This window comes from Microcaecilia unicolor, chromosome 8, assembly GCF_901765095.1.
Source record: "Microcaecilia unicolor chromosome 8, aMicUni1.1, whole genome shotgun sequence".
Classification (NCBI taxonomy): Eukaryota; Metazoa; Chordata; class Amphibia; order Gymnophiona; family Siphonopidae; genus Microcaecilia; species Microcaecilia unicolor.
Window position 1 is genome coordinate 234,106,779 of NC_044038.1, and position 25,576 is coordinate 234,132,354.

Here is a 25,576-nt window from a genome sequence, read left to right on the forward strand (position 1 = left end):
CGTGGGTGTCAAAATATTTAATCATTCTGACTTCAAAGGTCTTTTAAAGTTTCCTTTCAGGATTCTTACCATGAAATCACTGGTACAGTGTTCTGGTTTTGTAAAGTGCTGCCCACAGAGGTGACATCCTGATTGTTACTGGCATTTTTCATATGATGTCTATGTAAATTAAATCTCTTCTTTAGCATCTGACTTGTTTCTCCAATGTAGCAGCCTTCGTTGCATGTTTTACACTGAATGATATATACCACATTGGAAGATGAGCACGTGAAAGATTCCTTAATGTTGAATATTTTTCCTTTGTGAATGACCGTGGGGTCCTGTGAAATGTTTTGGCATAGTTTGCAGCTGGATATATTGCAAGGATGTGTGCCATTCTCTTCTTGTTGAAAGGAGAGAATGGCACACATCCTTGCAATATATCCAGCTGCAAACTATGCCAAAACATTCCTACATAAATCAACAACATTTCTAGGATGTAGGATGTCCATCAGGTCTCTCATTTTGGTGAATGTTGCATCACAAGGCGCCAAATGCTAATTGAAAGAAATGTGTTTTAAGCATGGTATGGACTAGTAAATTTAAAACAAACTGGAGAAAAGTTTTCTTCACCCAACGCATAATTAAACTCTGGAATTCGTTGCCGGAGAACGTGGTGAAGGCGGTTAGCTTGGCAGAGTTTAAAAAGGGGTTCGACAGGTTCCTAAAGGACAAGTCCATAAACCACTACTAAATGGACTTGGGAAAAATCCACAATTCCAGGAATAACATGTATAGAATGTTTGTACGTTTGGGAAGCTTGCCAGGTGCCCTTGGCCTGGATTGGCCGCTGTCGTGGACAAGATGCTGGGCTCGATGGACCCTTGGTCTTTTCCCAGTGTGGCATTACTTATGTACTTATGTCCTCTACTTGGCTCACTTTTATTACATAGAGCAGTGATTTAACCTATTGTGATGTCATAGTGGCTCATTCCACCAATAAGAGCCAACCTCATTAGTGATGTCACAATGGCTTGATTGTATAGAATGTTTGTACGTTTGGGAAGCTCGCCAGGTGCCCGTGGCCTGGACTGGCCGCTGTTGTGGACAGGATGCTGGGCTCAATGGACCCTTAGTCTTTTCCCAGTGTGGCATTACTTATGTACTTATGTAGTGCATTTGATTTTTAGTGTGCAGTACCCATAAAAAATTAACATGGGAGCCCCTGTTAACTCGCATTAGCCAGTTACTCCATGCTAATGCAAACGTGGTAGCTGGTTAATACTTCCAAGTTCTTTCTCTGCCCATGGCATGCCCCCCTCCAAAAAATATTTTTCGAAAATAGTTGGTGCACCAGTTAGGGAAATGGGACTTGATATGCCGCTTTTCTGAGGTTTTTGCAACTACATTCAAAGCAGTTTACTAATATTCAGGTACTTATTTTGTACCTGGGGCAATGGAGGGTTAAGTGACTTGCCCAGAGTCACAAGGAGCTGCAGTGGGAATCGAACTCAGTTCCCCAGGATCAAAGTCCACTGCATTAACCACTAGGCTACTCCTCCATTTTGGAATTGCCTTATCTTTTCCACACTAACACCCAGATTCTATATATCGCACCGAGAATCCTGCATGGAAATCAAATATTGTTCCATAACAATGCGCATAACCTAATTGGTTAACAAGCCAATCAGCATTGATAATTGCCACTTAACAAGCAATTATTGAACTAATTGGCATTAGAATTTATGCGCAGAACTGTCTAGTAATATTCTATAACATGCTGCACATAAAGTCTTTAAGTCGCATGAGTTGAAAAGGGGGTGTGGCCATGGGCGGGTCATGGACGTTTCTAAAATCTATATGTTGTGTTTATAGAACACACCCAGTTCTGCACCTTATTTATGTGTCGGTATTTACACCAGGTTTTACTTGGCTTAACTTCGCACGACTAAATGTAGTCATACATACAGGTGCTTGGTGTAATCTATGAACCGTTTGGACATTTAGACTTATTCTATAAAGTAAGCCTAAATTAAGACGTACTATATAGAATGAGCTCAGGTGAATTCCATTTTGGCGCTGAATTTTTAGTCGTGATATATAGAATCTAGTCCTAAATGTGTGTGAAGGGCTTAACTCCCTTTAGTGAAAGGGCCCCAAAGTTTGTACCTGAGCCAGTTGAGGGTTAAGTGACTTGCCCAAGGCAGGGCCGGCCCAAGGCAAGATAACAGGTGCCCCTCCCCGGGCCGAGATGCTGCTCTTCCCCCCCCCCCCCCCGGACGTTTTACCTTGTCACGGTGATGTTCCAAACCCGGCAGCAGCAGCGATTCCCATACACTGCCCTGCTGCCACCAGCACCCACCTCTTCCCTTTTACTGCAGCTGCCTGAGCATCTGATAAAACAGGAAGTTACATCAGAGAGGCGGCCACAGTAAAGGGAAGAGGTGGGTGCCAGCAGCAGCAGGGCAATGTATGGGAATCGCTGCCGGGTTTGGAACGTCACCATGACGAGGTAAAACGCCGTGAAAGGGGAGATGCCGCTCCCTGAGATGCCGCTCCTGCCTCAGGTGGCCTAATCATCGGGCCGCCCCTGTCCCAAGGTCACAAGGATCCACAGTGGGATTTGAACCAGGCTTTGCTGACTATCAACCCATTAGTGCATTTTGGAGATGTGGGCTATACTCATTTTTAAATGAAATACATAAATTAGGCTATTTCTCTACTGACAGGTGTGTTGGCCCTAGAGGCAGAGGTACTGGGATAACTTAAAGTAGTTGTTTGTTCCAATTTTGATATACTGCAATTCAGCTAATTATCAAAGCAGTGAACATTCAAATTAAAATATAAGAAAGAAGGGTGATAATTTCCATTACCCACAGAGGACAAAATGGGTTTTCCGTAATCCCTGCCTAATTTTTAAGACCAAGAAAAAAAACTACATTGTTCCTTCTTCTCGGAGGTAATCATGACCTTCCAGGGACAATGAAAACCGACCACAAGTTTCCAGCAGCAAAGCTTCAGTTCTTGTTCAGCAAAAAGTTTTCTCTGAACAGGTCGTTTTCTGCTTCTGGTGACTTGAGAGCTTTGCCCCTGTCTGCTGGTCTAGATCTCCATGTTTCCAACAGGGTGCTAACCGGTTTGGAGGCCTTAAGCAGGCGGGGATGGGATGAATTTGGAGGAAGCAGAGGCCCAAGGGGAAGGCAATTTAAAAAGCCAGTTCCTTTGAGCTGCTTGGAAACTGGAAGCCTGTTGCGTTTTTTTTAATGCCTAGCACCAGGGCTGGGAGGAGGATCTGCATGGCCCAGGCCCAGCCAAGGAGGGGGTGGGGGAGGATGGGAACGGAATGCAGAGAATGTGCAGTGAGCAGATAAGGTCTCTTTCTGCTCATTCCAAACAATGGGAGCTTTGCTGAAAAGCCTCACAGCTTTGTGCCTGGTAGTCTGGGTGGATTTCTGTAAAGCTTATTCCTAAATGTACAAAAAAAAAATGCACTGAACCTGGAGAGAGTTTAGCAGATATCTCACAGGAGATTGGGGACTGAGAGACTAGTTTGTCTCCCTTCCAGTGCTAAACCTTGACTGTAGCAAAAGTCCGAAGTGATAAAGATGGTCTGCATCTTCATGGTGGGTGGAAGGAGAAAGATCAGCCCACCACAAGAGAGCGACTAGAAATTTTTATAGTGGCGAATGGAATTCTGAAACCCTACTCTTGACAGTATAATTAAAATAGCTCCCAATACCCCTAGTTTCACAGCTGCATCAGAAGGAGGCATCTATCGGTATGACTTAACTGGTACCAGGATGCTGGAACAGCACAGTGGACAGACCACTGACCTGTAACCCCCCCCCCCCCCCCCCCCCCCCCCACAACCCTTCACCAGTACTAGATGACACTAGTATTTCTATAAGAGAATCTAGATGCTCAGATTCCACCTTGTGGCATTGTACTGCCTAAATGGAGATGCCCCGCTTGAAATGTCCAATTATTCCTTTTTTAAGGTTTGATTTGGGAGGGGGGCAGTGTTAGGGTAGCCATGGTTTTTTTTTTTTAGTCCAGTTATCAAAATCTCATGGCCTGGAAACCAATCGACAGTGTGTGTGTGGGGGGGGGGGGGGGGGGGAAACACAAGACCGAAGTTTCTCCCAGGGTACCTCTGCTTGTCACCCTCTGTTTGTCACCCTCCTCTCACCTATCCACCCCCATCCTGTTAGACTGTCACTGAAATGTTTCACTTATATATACTGTCATCTACCAACACTTGCTTATTTCTGATCTGACAAAGAAGGGCAACCTTCGAAAGCTAAGCAAGAAATGTAGTTAACTTATGTCCAATAAAAAAGGTATCATCTTATTTTCTTTTCCATGTTTTATTTTGTTTTATTTCTATTGATTACCTTTAAAAGTGGACTAACACGGCTACCACACCTCTCTTCCCAGGGTACCTGAAACCCTTGCAGTGGCCCTGCCTGATAGTAGTTTGTACACCTGAGGGACACTTGAGCAATGTGTACATTTTCCTAGTTTAAATAGAAATGAAATGCAGTGTCCCACACCTCTGCTGAATTTCTGCATAACTCTCATTTATCACCATGTTTTCATTTGCTGCCGCTCTCATCGCTATAGTATCTAAGTTTCATTTCCCTCCTGCTCCACAGGAAAACCCCAGTCATCAAAATGTCTAGCAAGAAGACCAAAGCAAAAACCACCAAGAAGCGGCCCCAGCGCGCCACATCTAATGTCTTCGCCATGTTCGATCAGTCCCAGATCCAGGAGTTCAAGGAAGCCTTCAACATGATCGACCAGAATCGCGATGGCTTCATTGACAAGGAGGATCTGCACGACATGCTGGCATCTCTAGGTAATCGGTTCGGGCCTGCTGGGAACAATAGTAGGAAATGCAGAACTACAGATCCCAGAATGCTTAGAGGCAGGAGTTGAAAATCAAAGATGGAGGCAAGATGTCTCTGAGGACTTGCAAGTAGCAGGCAGCTTTGTAGGATTAAAACATACACACACATAAAAGGCTGTCGGAAAGGGCAGACAAAATGGGTGAGTAGCCTGGGAGGTACCAGCGTGACTCTTCAGGAAGTAGGGCATTAACGCTCCATGCCATCACTAAAGTAGCAGGAGTTATTCCGAGTTCTTATGTGGCCACATCATCAGAGGGCCCGTAGGGTTACCATATGGCTCCAGAAAAAGGAGTGAACTCTATATGTCTAAATTAGAGCTTGTAGAGTATAAGATATTCAACAGTCAATCCTAAATCAATATACTCTCTTATGTTTTACTGTTCTGGTATATGCTTGGAGGAAAAAGCCTCAAATACGGATAGATACTCCTTTGATGGACTTCAGCCTAAGGGAGTTCTATCTAAATCATCACAGGCTTAAAAAAATCTGGGAGGTTTTTTAAACCTGTGATGATTTAGATAGAACTCCCTTAGGTTGAAGTCCATCGAAGGAGTATCTATCCAGGGCCGTGCCAACACGGTAAGTGCTGCAGGGGGTGCCTGCCTTCAAGGCGCCGCCGCACCATCGCGTTGTATTAAAAAAATAACAGCCTTACTCCTCCACTCCCCTCCGTCCCCGATTTGGCGCTTTAAATTTACCTCCCTCCGACGTCTGCGCAGCGTCAGTGAAAGCGCTGCCTGTCTGACGTCTCTCCACCAGCTCAGCCTTCCCTTCGCTCGTTGGTTCCTTCTGTGTTCCGCCTTCTTCTGATGTAATTTCCTTGAGGGCGGGACACACAGAGGGAACGAATGAGCGAAGGGAAGGCTGGGCTAGTGGAGAGACGTCAGACGGGCAGCGCTTTCACTGACGCTGCGCAGACGTCGGAGGGAGGTAAATTTAAAGCGCCGAATATGGGATGGAGGAGAGCGGAGGAGTAAGGTTGTTTTTTTTTTTTTTTAAATACAACGCGACGGTGCACAGATGTTGGAGGGAGGTAAATTTAAAAGTCCGGGGGGGGCAGGGGGGCGCCAACTGATGGTCTGCAGGGGGGCGCCAGAGACCCTAGGCACGGCCCTGTATCTATCCGTTTTTGAGGCTTTTTCCTCCAAGCATATACCAGAACAGTAAAACATAAGAGAGTATATTGATTTAGGATTGACTCCAGAAAAAGGAGGACAGATTAAGCCAGTCTGGGTTTTACTTCCCTTGCTTTCAATGGAAGCAAAACCTGGACTGGATCAATGTGTCCTCCTTTTTCTGGAGCCATATGGTAACCCTACAGAGGGGGATCCTAGTTAATCATTTGTTTTGTAGTTTTGTATTATCTAATGAAGACCCTTCCTCTCCTACTGCCACCCCCTAAGCTACCCGTAGACCACTGGTTCCCAAACCTGGTCCTGGAGGCACCCCAGCCAGTCAGGTTTTCAGGAGATCCGCAATGAATATTCATTGAGAGATTTTTGCATGGGCTGCCTCCACTTCATGCAAATCTCTTCCATGAATATTCATTGTGAATCTTCTGAAAACCTGACTGGCTGGGGTGCCTCCAGGACCAGGTTTGGGAACCACTGCCGTAGACCATTTGGCATGCTATAGTTATGCTATAGGTAAATATCGCATGCCAAAATATCACTTAATACTAATCTTTCACTAATATCACATGATCACATATGAATGTACATTAACACTCTTCTTCTTTAGATGGTTTCCTATTATAGTCTGGTTTTGCATTATAACTTTGCACTATCTAATCTACTAAACCTCAAGAGTCTTGGCAGTAGGTTGATAATCCTGGTACAACGCTACTGGACTTCAGCTTCGTCATATTATAGAGTCTTCTTATTACATAATTCCCACTGTTTGAGACACAATGTCCCGGACTCAGAAGACACTGGTGATACAAGCATATAAATGAACAAACAAACCTTTTCCAAAAATGGAGAAGAGGACACGAAATAAAGCTGCAAGGGGAAAGCAAAAAGCAACAACAGGAAGTACTTTTTCACGGAGAGGGTGGTAGATGCCTGGAGTGCTCCTCCGCAGAAGGAGGTGGGGATGAAAATGGTGATAATTTTTAAAACGAGAGAGCATAGAGGAGTGGCAAGTACAACCCTAACAACAAAGTGGGGGGGGGGGGGCGATAACCTGCACAGAGCGGCAGGTACAACCCTGGCCACTTTTCTGGACACTCTGAATGGACCGTGCTGGTCTTTATGTTCCGTCACTTACTGTGTTACATAGAGGGGCATTTTTGATAGAACGTCTAAATCAGAATTTGGACGTTTTACAAATAACATGGAATGGAGGAGTGGCCTAGTGGTTAGGGTGGTGGACTTTGGTCCTGAGGAACTGAGTTTGATTCCCACTTCAGGCACAGGCAGCTCCTTGTGACTCTGGGCAAGTCACTTAACCCTCCATTGCCCCATGTAAGCCGCATTGAGCCTGCCATGAGTGGGAAAGCGCAGGGTACAAATGTAACAAAAATAAAATAGATACTATTGGAGATTCTACATGGAATGTTGCTACTATTGGAGATTCTACATGGAATGTTGCTATTCCACTAGCAACATTCCATGTAGAAGCCTGCGCGGCCACATTGAGTAGTCTAGTGGTTAGAGTGGTGGACTTTGGTCCTGGGGAACTGGGTTCAATTCTCACTGCAGGCACAGGCAGATCCTTGTGACTCTGGGCAAGTCACTTAACCCTCCATTGCCCCATGTAAGCCGCATTGAGCCTGCCATGAGTGGGAAAGCGCAGGGTACAAATGTAACAAAACAAAAAAAAAAATCCAAATTTTGAACAGGAAAGAAGGTCATTTTCAAAAAAGATAGATGTCTATCTTTTGTGTTCAAAAATGCTATGGATGTCTTGTGATTTGGACGTCCCTTTTTTTTTTTGGGTCCATTTTCCAACAAAAGACGTCCAAACGCAAGACTTCCAAAGCAGAGGAGGAGTGGTTTAATGGTTAGTGCAGTGGGCTTTGATCCTGGCAACATGGGTTCCATTTCCACTGCTGCTCCTTGAGACTTTTTGGGCAAGTCAAATACAGAAAGGGCATTTTTGGATATGACATCTAAGTCTGAATTTGGACGTTTTTTGTAAAACGTCCAAAATCAGAACAGGAAAGGTCATTTTCTACAAAGTCTATCTTTTCCTTTTGAAAATGCTGTTTGGAAAAATGTTTGGGATTTGGGGGAGTAAGGGGAGGTGATCCCCGATTCCCTTCAGTGGTCATCTGGTCATTTGGGGCACCTCTTGCATAGAGTAGAGGACTAGCCTAGTGGTCAGTGCAGCAGACTGTGATCCTGGGGAAGTGGGTTCAATTCCCACTGCAGCTCTTCATTATAAAAACAGGTCTAGCTCAAAATGTCTTAAGTTTTAGCCTTGGACATTTTTGTTTTGTTCCATTATGGCTGAAAGACGTCGAAGTCTTAGGAATGCCCAAGTCCCGCCTTGAACACACTTCTGGCACGCCCCCTTGAGATTTAGACATCCTTCTGACGGACTTCAGAGAAAGACGTCTAAAAATAGGTTTCGAAAATACTGATTTGGATGTCTTTGTGAGATAAACGTCCAAATGCAGACGTATGTCACTTTTTGGAGGTTTTTCTCTTTTGAAAATGAGCCTGTAAGTAACGCTGTTATATGAAAGGAAAAATATTCAAAAGCGTTTCTGCAGTTGATAGTGGACGCCATCCTCACACGTGCTTTTTTATAAGAATTTTCTCTGGTTTATGGATTACTAACTATTTGATATACCCACCTTTGGTACATAATACAGCAAAAGTGGGGGAAGATAGGCTCTTTTCAATCAATGGGGGAGACGTATAATTAAATTAAACGTAATGTTTATTATAACAAGTTGGCTCAACACAGCCGTGTTTCGGCTCCGTAGCACCTTCTTCAGGAGTCTACAAAAACAAATATAAAACATAAATAAATATAGCTATAAACAATAAACAACAACAATCAGGTGCTATGGCGCCGAAACACAGCTGTGTTGAGCCAACTTGTTATAATAAACATTACGTTTAATTTAATTATACGTCTCCCCCATTGATTGAAAAGAGCCTATCTTCCCCCACTTTTGCTGTATTATGTACCAAAGGTGGGTATATCAAATACTTAGTAATCCATAAACCAGAGAAAATTCTTACAAAAAAGCACGTGTGAGGATGGCGTCCACTATCAACTGCAGAAACGCTTTTGAATATTTTTCCTTTCATATAACAGCGTTACTTACAGGCTCATTTTCAAAAGAGAAAAACCTCCAAAAAGTGACATACGTCTGCATTTGGACGTTTATCTCACAAAGACATCCAAATCAGTATTTTCGAAACCTATTTTTAGATTACGTTCACCGCCACACTTTGTGTGGCCCCCCCTTTCTTTAGACATAATACAGCAAAACAGTTTACAATTTAAAAGCAAATTTAAAATTCAAAACAGCAATAAATGAAAGAAACGCCATAGTTCACTTAGGAAAGAAAAGAACCACATCAAAATGAGAGAGCACAAAGAAATAGTGCAGAAATCTGAAGAGAATAAATATCCAGTTCTGGTCGCAGCGTGCAGTCGGCGTGCGCCACTTGCTAACAAAAGCAAGCCCTCAAGGCAGCTTTTAAACCTACATAATGGTTCAGCTCTTCCAGGGCCCTGTTTACTAACGTGCGTTAGCGTTTTTAACGTGCCTACAATTAGCGCACGTGCGAACTTTGAACCGTGCAGGGATATTGTAGGCATGTACATGGTTATCGCGCCTATAACGTGGCTTAGTAAACAGGGCCCTAAGTCATATAATAGTGAATTCCTTAAGTGGGAAACTAAAAAGAGAAATGTAGAATGTCAGGTGCAGAACAGTGGCGTAGTTACGTGGGGGCATGGGCCCCCGTAGATTTGGCCCTGGCCCCCCCTGCCGACGACCCTCTCGACCCCGACGCCGCCGTCGGGTACCTTTGCTGGTGGGGAACCCCAACCCCCGCCAGCCGAGGTCCTCTTCTCCGGCGCAGTTGCGTTGCTGATCTGCAAGGCTTCGTTCTGTTTCTGTGAGTCTGACGTCCTGCACGGTCAGACTCGCAGAAACAGAACGAAGCCTTGCAGATCAGCCAGCGAGGTCCTCTTCTTCCGGCGCAAGGCTTCGTTCTGTTTCTGTGGGTCTGACCGTGCAGGACGTCAGACTCACAGAAACAGAACGAAGCCTTGCAGATCAGCCAGCGAGGTCCTCTTCTTCCGGCGCAAGGCTTCGTTCTGTTTCTGTGGGTCTGACGTCCTGCACGGTCAGACTCGCAGAAACAGAACGAAGCCTTGCAGATCAGCCAACGAGGTCCTCTTCTTCCGGCGCAAGGCTTCGTTCTGTTTCTGTGGGTCTGACGTCCTGCACGGTCAGACTCACAAAAAACAGAACGAAGCCTTGCAGATCAGCCAGCGAGGTCATCTTCTTCCGGCGCAAGGCTTCGTTCTGTTTCTGCGAGTCTGACGTCCTGCACGGTCAGACTCGCAGAAACAGAACAAAGCCTTGCAGATCAGCCAGCAATGCGGCCACGCCGGAGAAGAGTACTTCGGCTGGCGGGGGTTGGGGTCCCCCGCCAGCAAAGGTACCCGACGGTGAGGGTGACGGCGGCGGCTGGGGAGGGTTGGTTGAGGCGGAAATGGGGGGTCGAAAGGGTTGGCACCGGGGAGAGTCAAAGTTGTTGGGGGGGGGGTCGGCGGCACCAGGTGGGGATAAAATGTGCCCCCCTCACCTCGGGCTCTGGACCCCCCCCCTCCCGCCGAAGTCTGGCTACGCCCCTGGTGCAGAAGAAGGGATTGGTAAAGAAAGAAGCATTTCAGTAGATGATGAAGACGTTTATTTGGACAAAGAGATAACGTGAAGTTCCAGAATGGAGAGCCCTTTGAGAAAGCACAAGAATTTTGAACTGAAAATGATCTTAAACAGGAAGCCAGTGGTATTGAAAGAACAATGGAGAAACATGATCAAGTTTACAAGCATGACAAAGTAGTAAATTTAAAACGAATCGCAGAAACTTTTTCTTCACTCAACATGTAAATTTAACCCTGGAATTCGTTGCCAGAGAATGTGGTAAAGGGCGGTTAGAGTGGGATATGGGCCTGGGTTCTCTTCTCTAAATAGTCCACTGCACCGACCACTAGGCTACTCCAGGGACCCGCTTGCTGGCCATAACATCTGAAGCTGTCATAGAGGCTGGTATATACTGTTTCTTTCACATCTTTAGGGAGTGGGATGGAATCCCTACTCACCTACAAATGCACTCGATCTGCAGCCCCTCCTTACCTCTCTACCCTCATCTCCCCTTACGTCCCTACCCGTAACCTCCGCTCTCAAGACAAATCCCTCCTTTCAGTACCCTTCTCCACCACCGCCAACTCTAGGCTCTGCCCTTTCTGCCTCGCCTCTCCCCATGCTTGGAACAAACTCCCTGAGCCCATACGCCGGGCCCCCTTCCTTACCCATCTTCAAATCATTGCTCAAAGCCCACCTCTTCAATGTCGCCTTCGGCACCTAATCACTACATCTCTTCTCAGGAAATCTCATCTACCCCAACTTGACATTTCGTCCTTTAGATTGTAAGCTCCTCTGAGCAGGGACCGTCCTTATCCGTTAATTTGTACAGCGCTGCGTAACCCTAGTAGCGCTCTAGAAATGTTAAGTAGTAGTAGTAGTATTACATATAGCAGTGATTTAACCAGAGCTGAGATTGTGATGTCATAATGCCTCATTCCACCAATGCCTAAGAGCCAACCTCATCAGTGATGTCACAATGGCTTGATTGTCCTATATTTGTCTCACTCTTATCTATTAGATTGTAAGCTCTTTGAGCAGGGACTGTCTCTCTTTGTTAAATTGTACAGCGCTGCGTAACCCTAGTAGCGTTCTAGAAATGTTAAGTAGTAGTAGTGATCTGGAATCGGTAACCACTGGGGGATTAAGGGGGGTCATTCCTTAATCCCTCAAGTGGTCATCTTCATCATTTAGGGCAGCTTTTTCTGACCTAGGCATGATTGAAACGGATCTAGACCGAAACGTCAAGCTTTTAGTCCTGTATGTTTTTGCTTTGCTCTATTATGGCAGAAAAAACATCCAGGTTTTGGGAATGCCAAAATCCTGCTCCCAACATTCCCCCTTGTGATTTGCACACACTGCAGAGAAAAACATCTCAGATTTGAGTTTTGAAAATCACAATTTCACTTAAGTAGAATTACAAAATCTAGTGAGGAGAATATTACAAACTATAGTAAACATAGTAAGGTTTTAAGAATGTGTGAATTAACACTGAGAGGTAAACAAGGATAGGATAAGCAAGGGGAAAAGAGATCGGGAGGGGTATGGTGTAGCGAAGATTAAGAAGAAAAGACTGGGGGATGAGCATAAGGAGATTGGGAGACATGGTCTGAGGTATAACCATCATCAAAACAGGAGTCATGTGGGTGGGTCTATAAGGTTAAGTTGGGTCGTTTGCAAAAGGATCCTCTATACTTTAAATATGAAACTTTGTTTTGTATAATCCTATAATGAGGGACTTCCTAAAAGATATTTACCAGAGCAAAATGCTATCCTAGGTTACTCGGGCACCTGTATATTTCATTTTTAGCCACTGAGGTTCCTGGTACACTCTGCATAATCCCAGGGCCCTTGCACTTTCCACCAGCTTAATCCCTTTTTAGGTCTGAATTACTCTCCTATTCAGGGCCGTGCCGACACGGTAAGCGAGGTAAGCATGGCAGGAGGGCGCCATCCTCTGGGGGGCGCCCCGCCGCACCATGCTTACCTCGCCCTGTTCTCCCCAGATCCTTGTCCTTTTTTTTTTGTTTAAATTTACCTCTCCGGCGCGTGGCAGCGTAGCGTTAGTGAGGAGGCGGCGCTCCCCCGCCCCGACGTGTCAGTCTCTTCCCTTCGCTCGGTTCCGCCTTCTTCTGACGTCAGAAATGATGTCAGAAGAAGGCGGGACACTGAGCGAAGGAAAGAAGACACGTCGGGGCGGGGGAGCGCCGCCTCCTTCTCACTAACGCTACACTGCCGCGCGCCGGAGAGGTAAATTTAAAGGAAAAGGATCTGGGGAGAAGAGGGCGGGTAGTGTAGCGATCGTTTTCGGGGGGGGGGGCGTGCTGGCGGGGCCAACTGCAGGGGGGCGCCGGAGACCCTAGGCACGGCCCTGCTCCTATTCTGTACGTCGAAAACACCAAACTGGAACATACCAATGCCGTATCCAAGAAATAACAAAACTGCCACCTGGCACCAGTGGTTTATGCTCTCTGTCTCATATTCGTAGGAAAAAATCCCGCTGATGACTATCTGGAAGGGATGATGAGTGAAGCTCCAGGCCCCATCAACTTCACCATGTTCCTGACCATGTTTGGGGAGAGGTTGAATGGTACAGACCCCGAAGACGTTATTCGCAATGCCTTTGCCTGCTTTGATGAAGAAGGGTCAGGTAGAGACACCCTGATTTTTGCTATCTGTTTCTGGTTCATGCATGCATGCACCTGCGGATACGTGTGTATCTTGTAGCATTAATGCCTTCAGAGGACACCGGGTTTTATTTGATACTAGTAAAAAAGGCCCGTTTCTGACACAAATGAAACAGGCGCTAGCAAGGTTTTCCTCGGAGTGTATATGTGAGAGTGACTGTGTGTGAGAGAGAGAGAGTGAATGTGCGTGTGTGTGTGTGAGAGAGAGAGAGAGAATGAGTCTGGGTGCGAGTATGTCTGTGAGAGAGAATGTGTGTGTGTGAGAATGAGAGTGTTCGCAAGTGCGTATGTGAGACAGTGTGAGAGAGAGAGAGTGTGTTTCACACAGATACAGTGTGTGCGAGAGAGAGAGTGTGTGTGAGACACAGACTCTCTGCGAGACTGAGTGTATGAGACCAAGAGCGTGTGTGAGTGACTGTGTGACACAAAAGTGAATGTGATACAGTGTGTGTGAGAAATACATTGACTGTGAGAGAGAGAGAGTGTGTGTGTGACACACTGGTGTCAGGCCCCCCTCCCTCCCTCTCTCTGGTATCAGCCCCCCCCCCCCCCCACCCTCTCTCTGGTGTCTGAGCATTACTGTGCAGGACGCTGAGCTCTGGCTGTGCTTCAAGGAACTGACCAATCCTATTTAATAGAATGTACCTCCAACATTCTGAAGCCGAGAAACCTCGTGTGGTTGGTCACTTCTGCTTGTGATGAACCCGGAAGTACGTGATGTCAATTCAGGAGATGGATACAGAGAGCAGGAATGCCTCAGCCATGCAGTCAGCTTCAGAATGTTGGAGGTGCCTTTTATTATATAGGATTTACCACTGGGCTGCCAAGCATTTAATTCCTCAAAAGGTTGGTGGTGTGAGTGGGCTGTTGATTGGAACATGGACTAGGAACAAAGTAAGATTATTTCAGATGTAAACCTGCATTTTTAGGTAGCCATATGCCAGAAATAGTTTGTGCCTGTGTAATTGTGCATTCCTGTGGCTAGTGAAAATACAACAGGATGTATGTTTGTATCACACTACACCTTTTCTTTCTTTCTTTCTTTCTTTCTTTCTTTCTTTCTTTCTTTCTTTCTTTCTTTCATAAGTACGTAAGTATTGCCATACTGGGAAAGACCAAAGGTCCATTGAGCCCAGAATCTTGTTTCCAACAGTGGCCAATCCAGGTCACAAATACCCGGCAAGATCCCTGAAAAGTTCAATACATTTTATGATGCTTATCCCAGAAATAGTGGATTTTCCCCAAGTCCATTTAATAACGGTCTATGGACTTTTCCTTTAGGAAGCCATCCAAACCTTTTTTAAACTCCGCTAATCTAACCGCCTTTACCACATTCTCTGGCAACGAATTCCAGATTTTAATTACACGTTGAGTGAAGAAAAATTTTCTCCGATTCGTTTTAAATTTACTACATTGTAGCTTCATCGCATGCCCCCTAGTCCTAGTATTTTTGGAAAGCGTGAACAGACACTTCACATCTACCCGTTCAACTCCACTCATTATTTTACAGACCTGTATCATATCTCCCCTCAGCCGTCTTTTCTCTAAGCTAAAGAGCCCTAGCCACTTTAGCCTTTCCTCATAGGGAATTTGTCCCATCCCCTTTATCATTTTCGGCACCCTTCTCTGCACCTTTTCTAATTTCTTTCTTTCTTTCTTTTCAAAATTGTTTTTATTTTCTCCTCTTCCCCCTCCTTTGCTTTTGCAGGTTTCATTCACGAAGACCACCTTCGCGAGCTGTTAACCACCATGGGGGACCGTTTTACGGATGAGGAAGTGGATGAGATGTACCGTGAAGCCCCAATTGACAAAAAAGGCAACTTTAACTACGTGGAATTCACTCGTATCCTGAAGCACGGGGCTAAAGATAAGGATGATTAGACCAAATGACACCTGCTCATCCTTCCCAGCCACTCAACTCCCCCTGTAGCCTCTAAGCCCACACCGCCTGAATGGACTTTAGACTCCCTCCCTAGTACCTTCATTGTATTATCACAGACAGTTCTCTGATCATTTTATTCACTAAAGGATATCTTGACCTGTGGTAGAAGTAGCACCACCTATCCTGCTGTGCCTTTATCACCACCTTCCCAAACTTTCATGCCAAGAAGGTGAACTTTACAAATTTAGCAAAACAAAGTCATCCAGTGAGTACATTCTAACATTATGATGTCACCTCTAAGAAACAAAAAAGGTGGCACCTAGCGACTCCGAGGGTGGTCCACAGCAACACAAAGAGTTTAATTATCCCAAGCAGGATTCCGACTTTGTCGATATCTTATAGCCTTCTGCTGTGGTGTCCTCATGCGGAAAAAATTCCGTCTAAACACTCCAAAATTCCCCGCGCGCTGACCACATCCATTCCATATCAGTTTTGCCAACCAGGTGACTTGAAATCCCCAGAACCCGGTGGGTTGACTGATTCCCATCTTACTACAATGTAGGCTTTGCAGTTTTTTAAGTTTTCCCAGACAAACAAGGGACTCAAAGTCACAAAATTCGGTAGGATAGCAACCCAGGCTTTGAAGTGATTTTGGAAGCTTTATACTAGACCTGCCAATCCAGCACTTTTTTCTAGACAATCTTGCTCATCAATTCCTTTCTAAAGCTGCAGCCATTCAAAACGCCCCTTCCTGTGAGATCCCTGCGCCAGGAGCTTCCTTTACATTGCCAGGAAAGAGAAGCCGCTGGAGATGTTTGCAGAAGGAGACTTTGGAATAAGAAATGGAGGGAAAAGGAAAAGTGAATAATGAGATTAAAGCAGAGGGAGGAAGTCAGAGAAAGGAGAAAAGGGAGGCTGAAAGAGTCAAAGCCACCAGTCCTGAAAGTGTTAATTGTTCGCAATCACATAGGGGGCCTTTTTACTAAAGCTTAGCATGTGCTAAATTCTAAGAAGCCCATAGGTATATAGGGCCAGAGTCTATATAGGGTGCCGAAAAACACATGCTTAGCGGTATTCTATAAACCTCGTCTAATGTTAGGCCTGGTTTATAGAATACACGTAGTGGCTGTCCCTTGACTAAAATTTAGGCGCAGCCCATTTACGCCAACTGAAACCTATGTCTTATTTAGGCGCAGATTGGGCATATTGAGGGGGATAATCGAACGGCGCCGGCCACCTCCGAGGACGGCACCGCAAAGGGGCAGAGCCAACCGTATTTTCGAAAAAGATGTCAAGCCATCTTTTTTTGTCGATAATACGGTTGGGGCCACCCAAATGTCAGAGATGGCCGGGTTTGAGATGGTCGGCATCGGTTTTTACCCATAATAGAAACCGAAGCCGGCGATCTTGAGTCCGGCCAAATCCAAGGCATTTGGTCATGGGAGGGGCCAGGATTCGTAGTGCACTGGTCCCCCTCACATGCCAGGACACCAACCGGGCACCCTAGGGGGCACTTCTAAAAAGTCAAAAATAAAAATAGCTCCCAGGTGCATAGCTCCCTTACCTTGGGTGCTGAGCCCCCCAAAACCCACTCCCCACAACTATACACCACTACCATAGCCCTAAGGGGTGAAGGGGGGCACCTACATGTGGGTACAGTGGGTTTGTGGTGGGTTTTGAAGGGCTCCCATTTTCCACCACAAGTGTAAAAGGTAGGGAGGGGATGGGCCTGGGTCTGCCTGCCTGAAGTCCACTGCACCCACTAAAACTGCTCCAGGGACCTGTATACTGCTGCGATGGACCTGAGTATGACATTTGAGGCTGGCATAGAGGCTGGCAAAAAAAGTTTTTAAAGTTGTTTTCTTGAGGGTGGAAGGGGGTTAGTGACCACTGGGGGAGTCAGGGGAGGTGATCCCCGATTCCCTCCGGTGGTCAGTTGGGGCACTTTTTTGGGACTTGGACCTGAAAAAAAAGGGACCAAATAAAGTGGACCAAATTCTCATCAAGGTCGGCTTTCTATTTTCCATTGTCGGGCAAAGCCAGCCATCTCAATGCACGCCCCCGTCTCGCCCCGTCCTGCCTTCGCTACCGTACTGACACACCCCCTTGAACTTTCGCTGGCCCTGCGACGGAACGCAGTTAAAGCCGGCCAAAATCGGCTTTCGATTATACCGATTTGGCCAGATTCAGGAGATCGCCGGCCATCTCCCAGTTTGTGTCGGAAGATGGCCGGCGATCTCTTTTGAAAATAAGCTGGACTCTGTAACAGTACATGTAATTTTCAGGAATGCCTTCAATCCACCCATGTAGTTGCACCCCCTTTATGATCCACACATTAGAATTGACGTGGACCACTTTACAGAATATGCTTAGAAAGTTGTGTGCGTAAATTCTAATTAGTGCCAATAACTGCTTGTTATTGGCAAATTATCGATGCTGATTAGCTTGTTAAGCAGTTAAGTTGCACTCGCAAATCGGCTACACACAGTGGCATAGCCACAGGTGGGCCTGGGTGGGCCTGGGCCCACCCACTTAGGGCTCAGACCCATCCAACATTAGCACATGTTTAGCGGTAGCCGGTGGGGATCCCAAGCTCTGCCAGCTGAAGACTTCCCCCTGATGGTAATGAAAATGCTACTGTCCACAATACCGGCACCTGCGCATACTCAGCTTTCAGTGCATGCCTGCTACAGACTGCAAAGGTGGAAAGGAGCGTTTTTTCACCAGCTGAGATAATTTTTTTTGGTGGTGGTGGTGGGGGGAGGGGTGAAGGGAACACTTGGTGCCCACCCACTTCTTGCCTAGGCCCACCCAAAATCTGTTGTCTGGCTACGCCTCTGGCTGCACATGCAGATATGCTCACGCAACTTTAGTCGCCATTTACAGAATTGGGGGAATAACGGGTGTCCATAAGTGCACAGTAAGCTTTAGTAAAAGGGACCCTTTAATTTTCTACCCTGTGAATCTATTCAGTATGACGGAACCGTCTCTTTACACTGAGGATTTCTGACCAGCCTGGGACATGAAGCACATAAGCAAGGAAAGCTAGAGGAGATTTTGCCTCATGGTCACATGCTTATCTGCATCCCGGCTTAAACAGCTCAGTATCCGTCCTTCTTGAGTGCCACGTGCCACTCTGCTCATGGTAAGACGTGTGACTATGTTCCTCCTGGTAATGCTCTGCAGGAGAGGACTGGTGGTCCTCAGTTTGGCAGTGGGAAGTCTTCTGAGGAGTGTAGAATAAAACGTTCTGTCTCCAATCTTTGGTCTATCTTCTCATCTCTCGTGCTTACTCTCGGCATACACGCGACTACATTTAGTAAATGGCGCCCAAATATGAGCGCGGAAAGTAATCCATGCTGAGCGCTATTCTATAAATGGTGCTTCAAGTTGCGTGATGTTTATAGAATAGTTTGTCGTGCTGGGATCTGCTCTCAACTTTGGGAGTGAGAATTTCCCCCATGTGAAACTTGGTATAAATGCTGGAGCGTAAGTTAGGCGCAGTTCCCCAAATTCTATAATACTACCTGCATCTTTAATGAATACCCCTGACCAGTGGCGTAGGAAGGGGGGGCGGGGGCGGTCCGCCCCGGGTGCATGCCGCTGGGGGGTGTCGGCTCCGCGCTGGTGCACTGCCCTCTCTGCCCTAGAACAGATTACTTCCTGTTCCGGGACAGAGAGAGCAGTGAACCAGCGCGGAGCCGACACACCCCAGCAACGTGCAGTCGGGGCGGATTGGCCTTCCCGCCCGTCCCTTGCCACAGGTATGCGCTCCGGGGGGGAGGGAGAGGTATGCGCTCCGGGGGGGGGAGGTATGCGCTCCGGAGGGGTGCGCTCCAGCGGGAGGAGGGTGTGCCGTGCTGCACCCGGGGGGGGGGTGCGCAGCGGCGACCCGCCCCGGGTGTCAGCTCCCCTCACTACGGCTCTGCCCCTGACCTGTCGATGCCCATCCCATGGTCACACACCCTTTTCAGTTGCATGCTACAAGATTTGTGCGCAGATCTTTACAGAAGAGCGTTTAGCAAGCTGCGTGTGCAGATCCTAATTGGAGCCAATTAACTGTATTAATTGGTTGTTAGCACCCAATTATTGCTAGTTATTTGCTCATTACTCAATTAAAATGTGTGCACAACTTGGGGAGCACAATTTGGGGCAGCATATACAAAAGGCGGGGGACAGTTTTATTTAGTACTATGAGGATATGTTCTGCACCATTAGAAGAGATCTGAGCATTTTCACTTATTGGTTCTGGAGCTATCACATAATTCTTTCCTTCTGTCCCTTAATGTAATTTGCCTTGATCTATACCTGAAAATCAAAATCCCCTCCCTTTCTGTGGGATAAACACAAAGGAATCCTGTGCAGAAGGAATGGATCCTCAGAAGCTTAGCTGAGATTGGGAGGCGGGGCTGGTGTTTGGGTGGTGGGGCTAGTTCTGGGCAAGGCTTCTACGGTCTGTGTCCTGAAAGTGGCAGATACAAATCAAGGTAAGGTATACACAAGAAGTAGCACATGTGAGTTTATCTTGTTGGGCAGACTAGATGGACTGTGCAGGTCTTTTTCTGCCGTCATCTACTATGTATGTTATGTTCTGATCAGCTCAAAGTATAGTAAATGGTGTTTCTCTAAGCCATCTGTGGGGTAGTTTGGCTGAAGACTCGTTTCTGTTTGAAGAACCAATAAAAAGATGAAGGTCATGAGTGTTTGCGACCTCACAGATCCCTGTTGAAGAAGACACCTGTATACTACTTAACATTTCTAGAGCGCTACTAGGGTTACGCAGCGCTGTACAAAATAAACAAAGAAGGACGGTCCCTGCTCAAATGAGCTTACAATCTAAAGAACGAAATGTCAAGTTGGGCAGTCTAGATTTCCTGGGTACTTGGAAGCTCATGTGCTACACCTTCTAATTGGTCCTTGACGTAGTAACAACACCAATCTTTAAAACGGTATCAGAGCCTACTTACTGACCAATGTAACTGCTAGAATTAAATCATTCAACTTTCCTACCTGGTATTTCTCACTTTCTCGATAGCACTGCCAATGGGTTTGGAACACCTCTTGGATGTGAGATCATTTTCCATTCAGTGAACATACACTCTATCTGTAAACAGTTGGGATAAATTTGAAGAATTTGCAGGATTAAAACACACTGAGGCCAAATGCATCCAATTCTGATGGCTGAGACCGATCTGGAGCAGGTCTGATGCTAACCAGCTTTCCCTCCATTTCTCCTTCCTAAAGCATCTGAGAAGCCCGTCTCTTCAATGGATACTCTTACTCGGAGGCTAAATACAAATCTGTTTGTAAAAAAAATAATAATAATAATAAAAATATATATGTATAAAAATAAAATAATCTTTACTATATGAACCTGTGTGTCAAACTGCTTTCTGCATATTTGTGCTGTTACTTGGGGCTTGTATATGTATGTGTTCTGCATATTTCCAGGCATATTCTTCTGGATTCTATAGATGGTGCTCAAAGTTGCATGGCCAACTTCGGGCACTCTTCCAAGATGCTCGCACAAATAAATTGGCTAATGAGCTCTAAACTATCAATAATTGGGTGCTAACAAAAAGGTTTGGACAAGTTCCTGGAGGAAAAGTCCATCGACTGCCATTGAGATAGACGTGGGGAAAGCCATTGCTTGTCCCTGGGATCAGTAGCATGGAATCTTGCGACTCTTTGGGATTCTCCAGTTTTGCTACTATTTTGGATTCTGTCAGGTACTTGTGATCTGAATTGGCCACAGCAGGAAGCAGAATAATGGGCTGGATGGACCATTGGTCTGACCCAGTATGGCATTCATATGATGCTAATTGGCATTTATTAAAATTTGCACGCACATCCAGCTGTGTGCTATACTGTAAAACATGGCACCTAACTGCCATGGTGGGTATCTCAAAAGGGGGCATTTGGGGCATATTGAGGCATTCCAAAAAGCACTTGGAATTACAGTATACTGTCTAACATGGGCACCGACATTCACACCAAATTTTAACAGGTGTAAGTCTGGTGCCCAAAAGTTAGGCTCAGGATCTGTGCTAAACGCTATTCTAGATAAGGCGAATGCTCTTTATAGAATAGTACTTAGCGCTGAATTTTTCAGCACCTGTTTTGGCGCTGTTTACTGAATGTGGCCCACTGTGTCCCTTCATGTATCTGATGCACCCATGTTGTTCCATGTGCATACCCATAAAGGAAGAAACAAGAGAAAGGTCTCCACAGAAATGCCAGGAGAAAACGAACAGCAGTGACCATCAAATGAAGAGGCAAAATGGCACACAGCCCATTCAAACTGAATGGGTTGTGTTGGCAGTACTGCACCGCCAGTGCGGCTTTGTAAACAGTGTGGATAATCTGTTATAATAAGAGAACCTGACACGGCCGTGTTTCAGCATGTATTGCCTGCGTCAGGGGTCTGTAACTTTTTGTCTTATATTTATACTAGCCGTTAAGCCCGTTAAAACGGGCGAGATTTGTGTTTTACAAAATGTAATAATTCTCACCTCCATCCATGTCCAGCAAACTGCCTCTCTCCCCTGCCCTCCCCTCCCCCAATCCATGTCCAGCAACCCTGCTCTCTCCCCTGCCCTCCCCCCATATCCAGCAACCCTCCTCTTTCCCTTGCCCCCCCTGTCCACCAACCCTGCTCTCTCCCATGCCCTCCCCCCCAATGTCCAGCAACCCTCCTCTTTCCCTTGCCCCCCCTGTCCACCAACCCTGCTCTCTCCCCTGCCCTCCCCCCATATCCAGCAACCCTCCTCTTTCCCTTGCCCCCCCTGTCCACCAACCCTGCTCTCTCCCATGCCCTCCGCCCATGTCCAGCAGCCCTCCTAGCCTCCCCCCCCGACCCTCCTCTCTGCCCTGTTGTCCTCCCATATCCAGCAACCCTCCTCTTTCCCTTGGCCTCCCGTCATATCCAGCAACCCTCCTCTTTCCCTTGGCCTCCCCCCGACCCTGCTCTCTCCCCCCCATGTCCAGCAACCCTCCTCTCTGCCCTGCGCTCTCCCCATGTCCAGCTACCCTCCTCGCCGCCACTCCCTCCCCCCTCCACGCCGGGCCCCCTGCACTGACATGAAAGCGCTCGGGGATAGGGTGGTGGAGGTTGGTGTGCCGGTGATGTTCCTTCGTCTCTAGGCTCCAGCGGCAGCGTCCGTTTCCCTTTCTGTTCCGCCCTCTGACGTCATCACATCTTGACACGAGGGCGGGACAGAGAGGGAAGTCTACTGCGCATTTGCGGGTGAGTCAGTCACTTGTCATTTATATGTTTGATATGAACAGTTGGTCAATATCAATTTACAGAGTAATAAAAGCATACAAATAGAAAAAAGCAACACTGGGCCTTCAGGATGGAGATAAATGCAGTCCTTTTTATTCTGAAAATGACTTGACACCGGCCGTGTTTCGGTGTACAAACGCCTCCCTCAGGGGTCTAAATTAAAAACATCAAAAGTCCTTATGGATATAATCACAGAAAGTTGGAAAAAAAAAAAACAAAGTCAGGGTATATTGCCATTTTCATCTCCAGCTATTTTCTGGCGATCCTCTGCCGACACGTGAACCAACTGCAAAATAAGGGGTCTTCGGGTGACCACTCCAGTGCCTCTGGGGAGCAAATCCCTGCCAACAAGGCTTTCCAGCACAGAGCTCTTTCCCCTGCTCTGCTGCAGATTGTGGTACAAAGAGAATTACAGTTACAATTATAAATGTAAACAAAACAAAAAAGCAATAAAAAGATCAAAAGAAAGAAAGGGCACAATTTTTAAAAAGTTCTAATGAAATGATATACAATGTTATAAGTTATGGTAGTAACATGCAATCAGATAACAATTACCAGCAGAGACAATTATGCATTGTGAAAATGTTATAGTTAACCCGTTAACGCCATTTATATAGTTCATAGTGGGTTACAGCAAAAAAAAAAACTAGAAAATAAAACGTTGGTTTTCAGCAAGATTCTTCGATCTTATTAACTTGTAACTATGTATTACCTTTTGCTACCTTTGTTGTTTATATGATACCTAATTGTTCATTACCTTGCTCTTGGCACCTGGTCAAAAGAAATCAGACAAAAAAGTTCCAAACAAAAAAAGTTTCCCGACATAAAAGTCCCGACAAAAGGGCCTGATGAAATAGATTTATTTTTGAATTGGTACGAATTTGAAGGGTACAAAGAAGTGGAGGAGCCATAAATTACTGAGAAAGCCCACAGCTTGTCACTTGAAAGTCCTGGCACCTGCCTATGGCTTGACTTCACTATCCACACTTAGTATCTAGTGAGAATCATAAATCTGCTTTAAAACATAATCCAGCTTGATTAAGTCTAGTTTGTCTTGGGTTATTTTGTTGTGGGGTTTTTTGTTTTTTTTTTTGTCATGGTCTGTTTTGGTTTTATTCTGTTTTGTTGGGTTTTTATTTTTTTGTATGGTCTATTGTGTCGGGGTGCCCTTACTCTTTCATTGTTTAATTGTACTTTTCTGTACTGTAGTCTTCCCTACGGTTCTATGCTAGCCACATTGAGCCTACAACTAGTGGGAAAATGTGGGGTATAAATGTATTAAATAAAATAAAAATAGATGAAAAGAGTAACCTTTAAAAATCATTTAACATTATCAATAATCATTTGTTCATCACACATTTGTCAAAAGTAATGTCTTTAGACCTTTCTTTAAAAAATTATAATGAAATGAAAACCTTAGCGTAACTGGTGCAAAACAGAATAATTATGGTGTTGAGAAATGTTAGATAAAATATTGTCTGAAAGATTAATTTTTCTAATAGTTGCCACCATTTGTTTGTTTTGTGATATTAGATTTTTCAGAGGACTTACATTCATATTTATAAATCAAACATAGAGGCCCCAGTGCTGAAAACACTGGCGCTGTACAAAATAGCACCGGAAAAATACCACCAGAACAGCGCAGAGGAACAACGCCCTAATGCTCAACGCTAATGAGAAGCAAATTTAGGCACGCTCGTAGCATTCAGCATTAGGGAATTTAGCGGGAGGATTGTGCTTTGGCTTTGGAGGGTTGTACTGGCGCTTATGCAGAAGAGTTCCCATGGTAAGCTTGACTCCTGTGCGCACGTGCCTGGTAAAACTCCAATGCGAAGAAACATTAGTGTCTGTTTTCTGTGGCCTAAATATGAGCATTTTACATTTTTTTTTTAGATTGGACACATATTTAGACCAGGGACGTAGCCAGACTTCGGCGGGAGGGGGGTCCAGAGCCCGAGGTGAGGGGGCACATTTTAGCCCCCCCCCCCCCCGGTGGCGCCAACCCCACCTCCCACCATTGCCGACAACCCTCTGGACCCCCCCTCCCAACGCCAGCCCGCCGTCGCCTACCTTTGCTGCCGGGGGACCCCAACCCCCGCCAGCCGAGGTCCTCTTCTTTCAGCAAAAGGCTTCCTTCTGTTTCTGATGCCCTTCACGTTGTACATGTAGGACGTCAGACTCACAGAATGAAGCCTTCCAGATCAGCTGATCTGCAAAGCTCTGTTCTATGAGTCTGACGTCCTGGACGTCAGAACAGAAGGAAGCCTTTTGCGTAAAGAAGAGGATCTCGGCTGGTGGGGCTTGGGGTCCCCCGCCAGCAAAGGCAGGCGACGGTGGGAGGGGGGTCGAGAGGGTCATCGGCAGGGAGGTCCAGGGCCAAATCTGTGGGGGCCCAGGGCCCCCCCCCCCAGGTCCCACGTAGCTACACCACTGATTTAGACACAGCAAACAGACACCAATGTGTGCTTTCACTATGCATTTTTATTATTTTTTTTTATTTTAGCATGGATGTTTTAAATTTAGATGCAGGAAACAGACGCCAATGTGTGCTTTTAGATTGGTCTGCTGTTTCTCACAACCAGCGCTTAAGAGCTTGCACAGGCTTCCTTCTGCCTCCAAAAGCAATCCAAACTGGCAGATTTTGCAGAAGGAATCATGAGAGAAGCAGGAGAATCATACGAAATCCTCTCTTCCAACACCCTAATGCCTGCTCCAACCTGTCATTAGTTTTCTGCAGCAGTAAAGCAATTTTGTTTCAGGTGCTCTTTTCTGAGCATTGGGGAGGAATACAAAAATGACCTCATTTGCATGAGCTTCACTATATTTGCATGCTATCTGTGCTAGTGCCTGGCATGCTCCTTGTTTCCCATGCTAGACCTCTCTGAACATTCTGTGCAGGTTAATACAGGCACTAATGAGGAATAGCCTAGTGGTTAGTGCAGTGGACTCTGATTCTGGGGAACTGGGTTCGATTCCCACTGCAGCTCCTTGTGA

The 25,576-nt window shown here is 46.0% G+C and overlaps 1 protein-coding gene across 2 annotated transcripts in view; it reads left to right on the forward strand.

The window, feature by feature from the left end:
• MYL9 (myosin light chain 9) overlaps positions 1 to 16,783 on the forward strand; it is a 40,274-nt gene extending 23,491 nt beyond the window's left edge. For both annotated transcript variants that reach the window (XM_030211177.1, XM_030211176.1), the window contains exons 2-4: positions 4,635 to 4,837; positions 13,217 to 13,378; positions 15,124 to 16,783. In XM_030211177.1, coding sequence (XP_030067037.1) covers positions 4,654 to 4,837; positions 13,217 to 13,378; positions 15,124 to 15,296 — 519 coding nt within the window. In that variant the 5' untranslated portion in view covers positions 4,635 to 4,653 and the 3' untranslated portion in view covers positions 15,297 to 16,783. The remainder of the gene's footprint in view (positions 1 to 4,634; positions 4,838 to 13,216; positions 13,379 to 15,123) is intronic.
• The last annotated feature ends 8,793 nt before the right edge of the window (positions 16,784 to 25,576 follow it).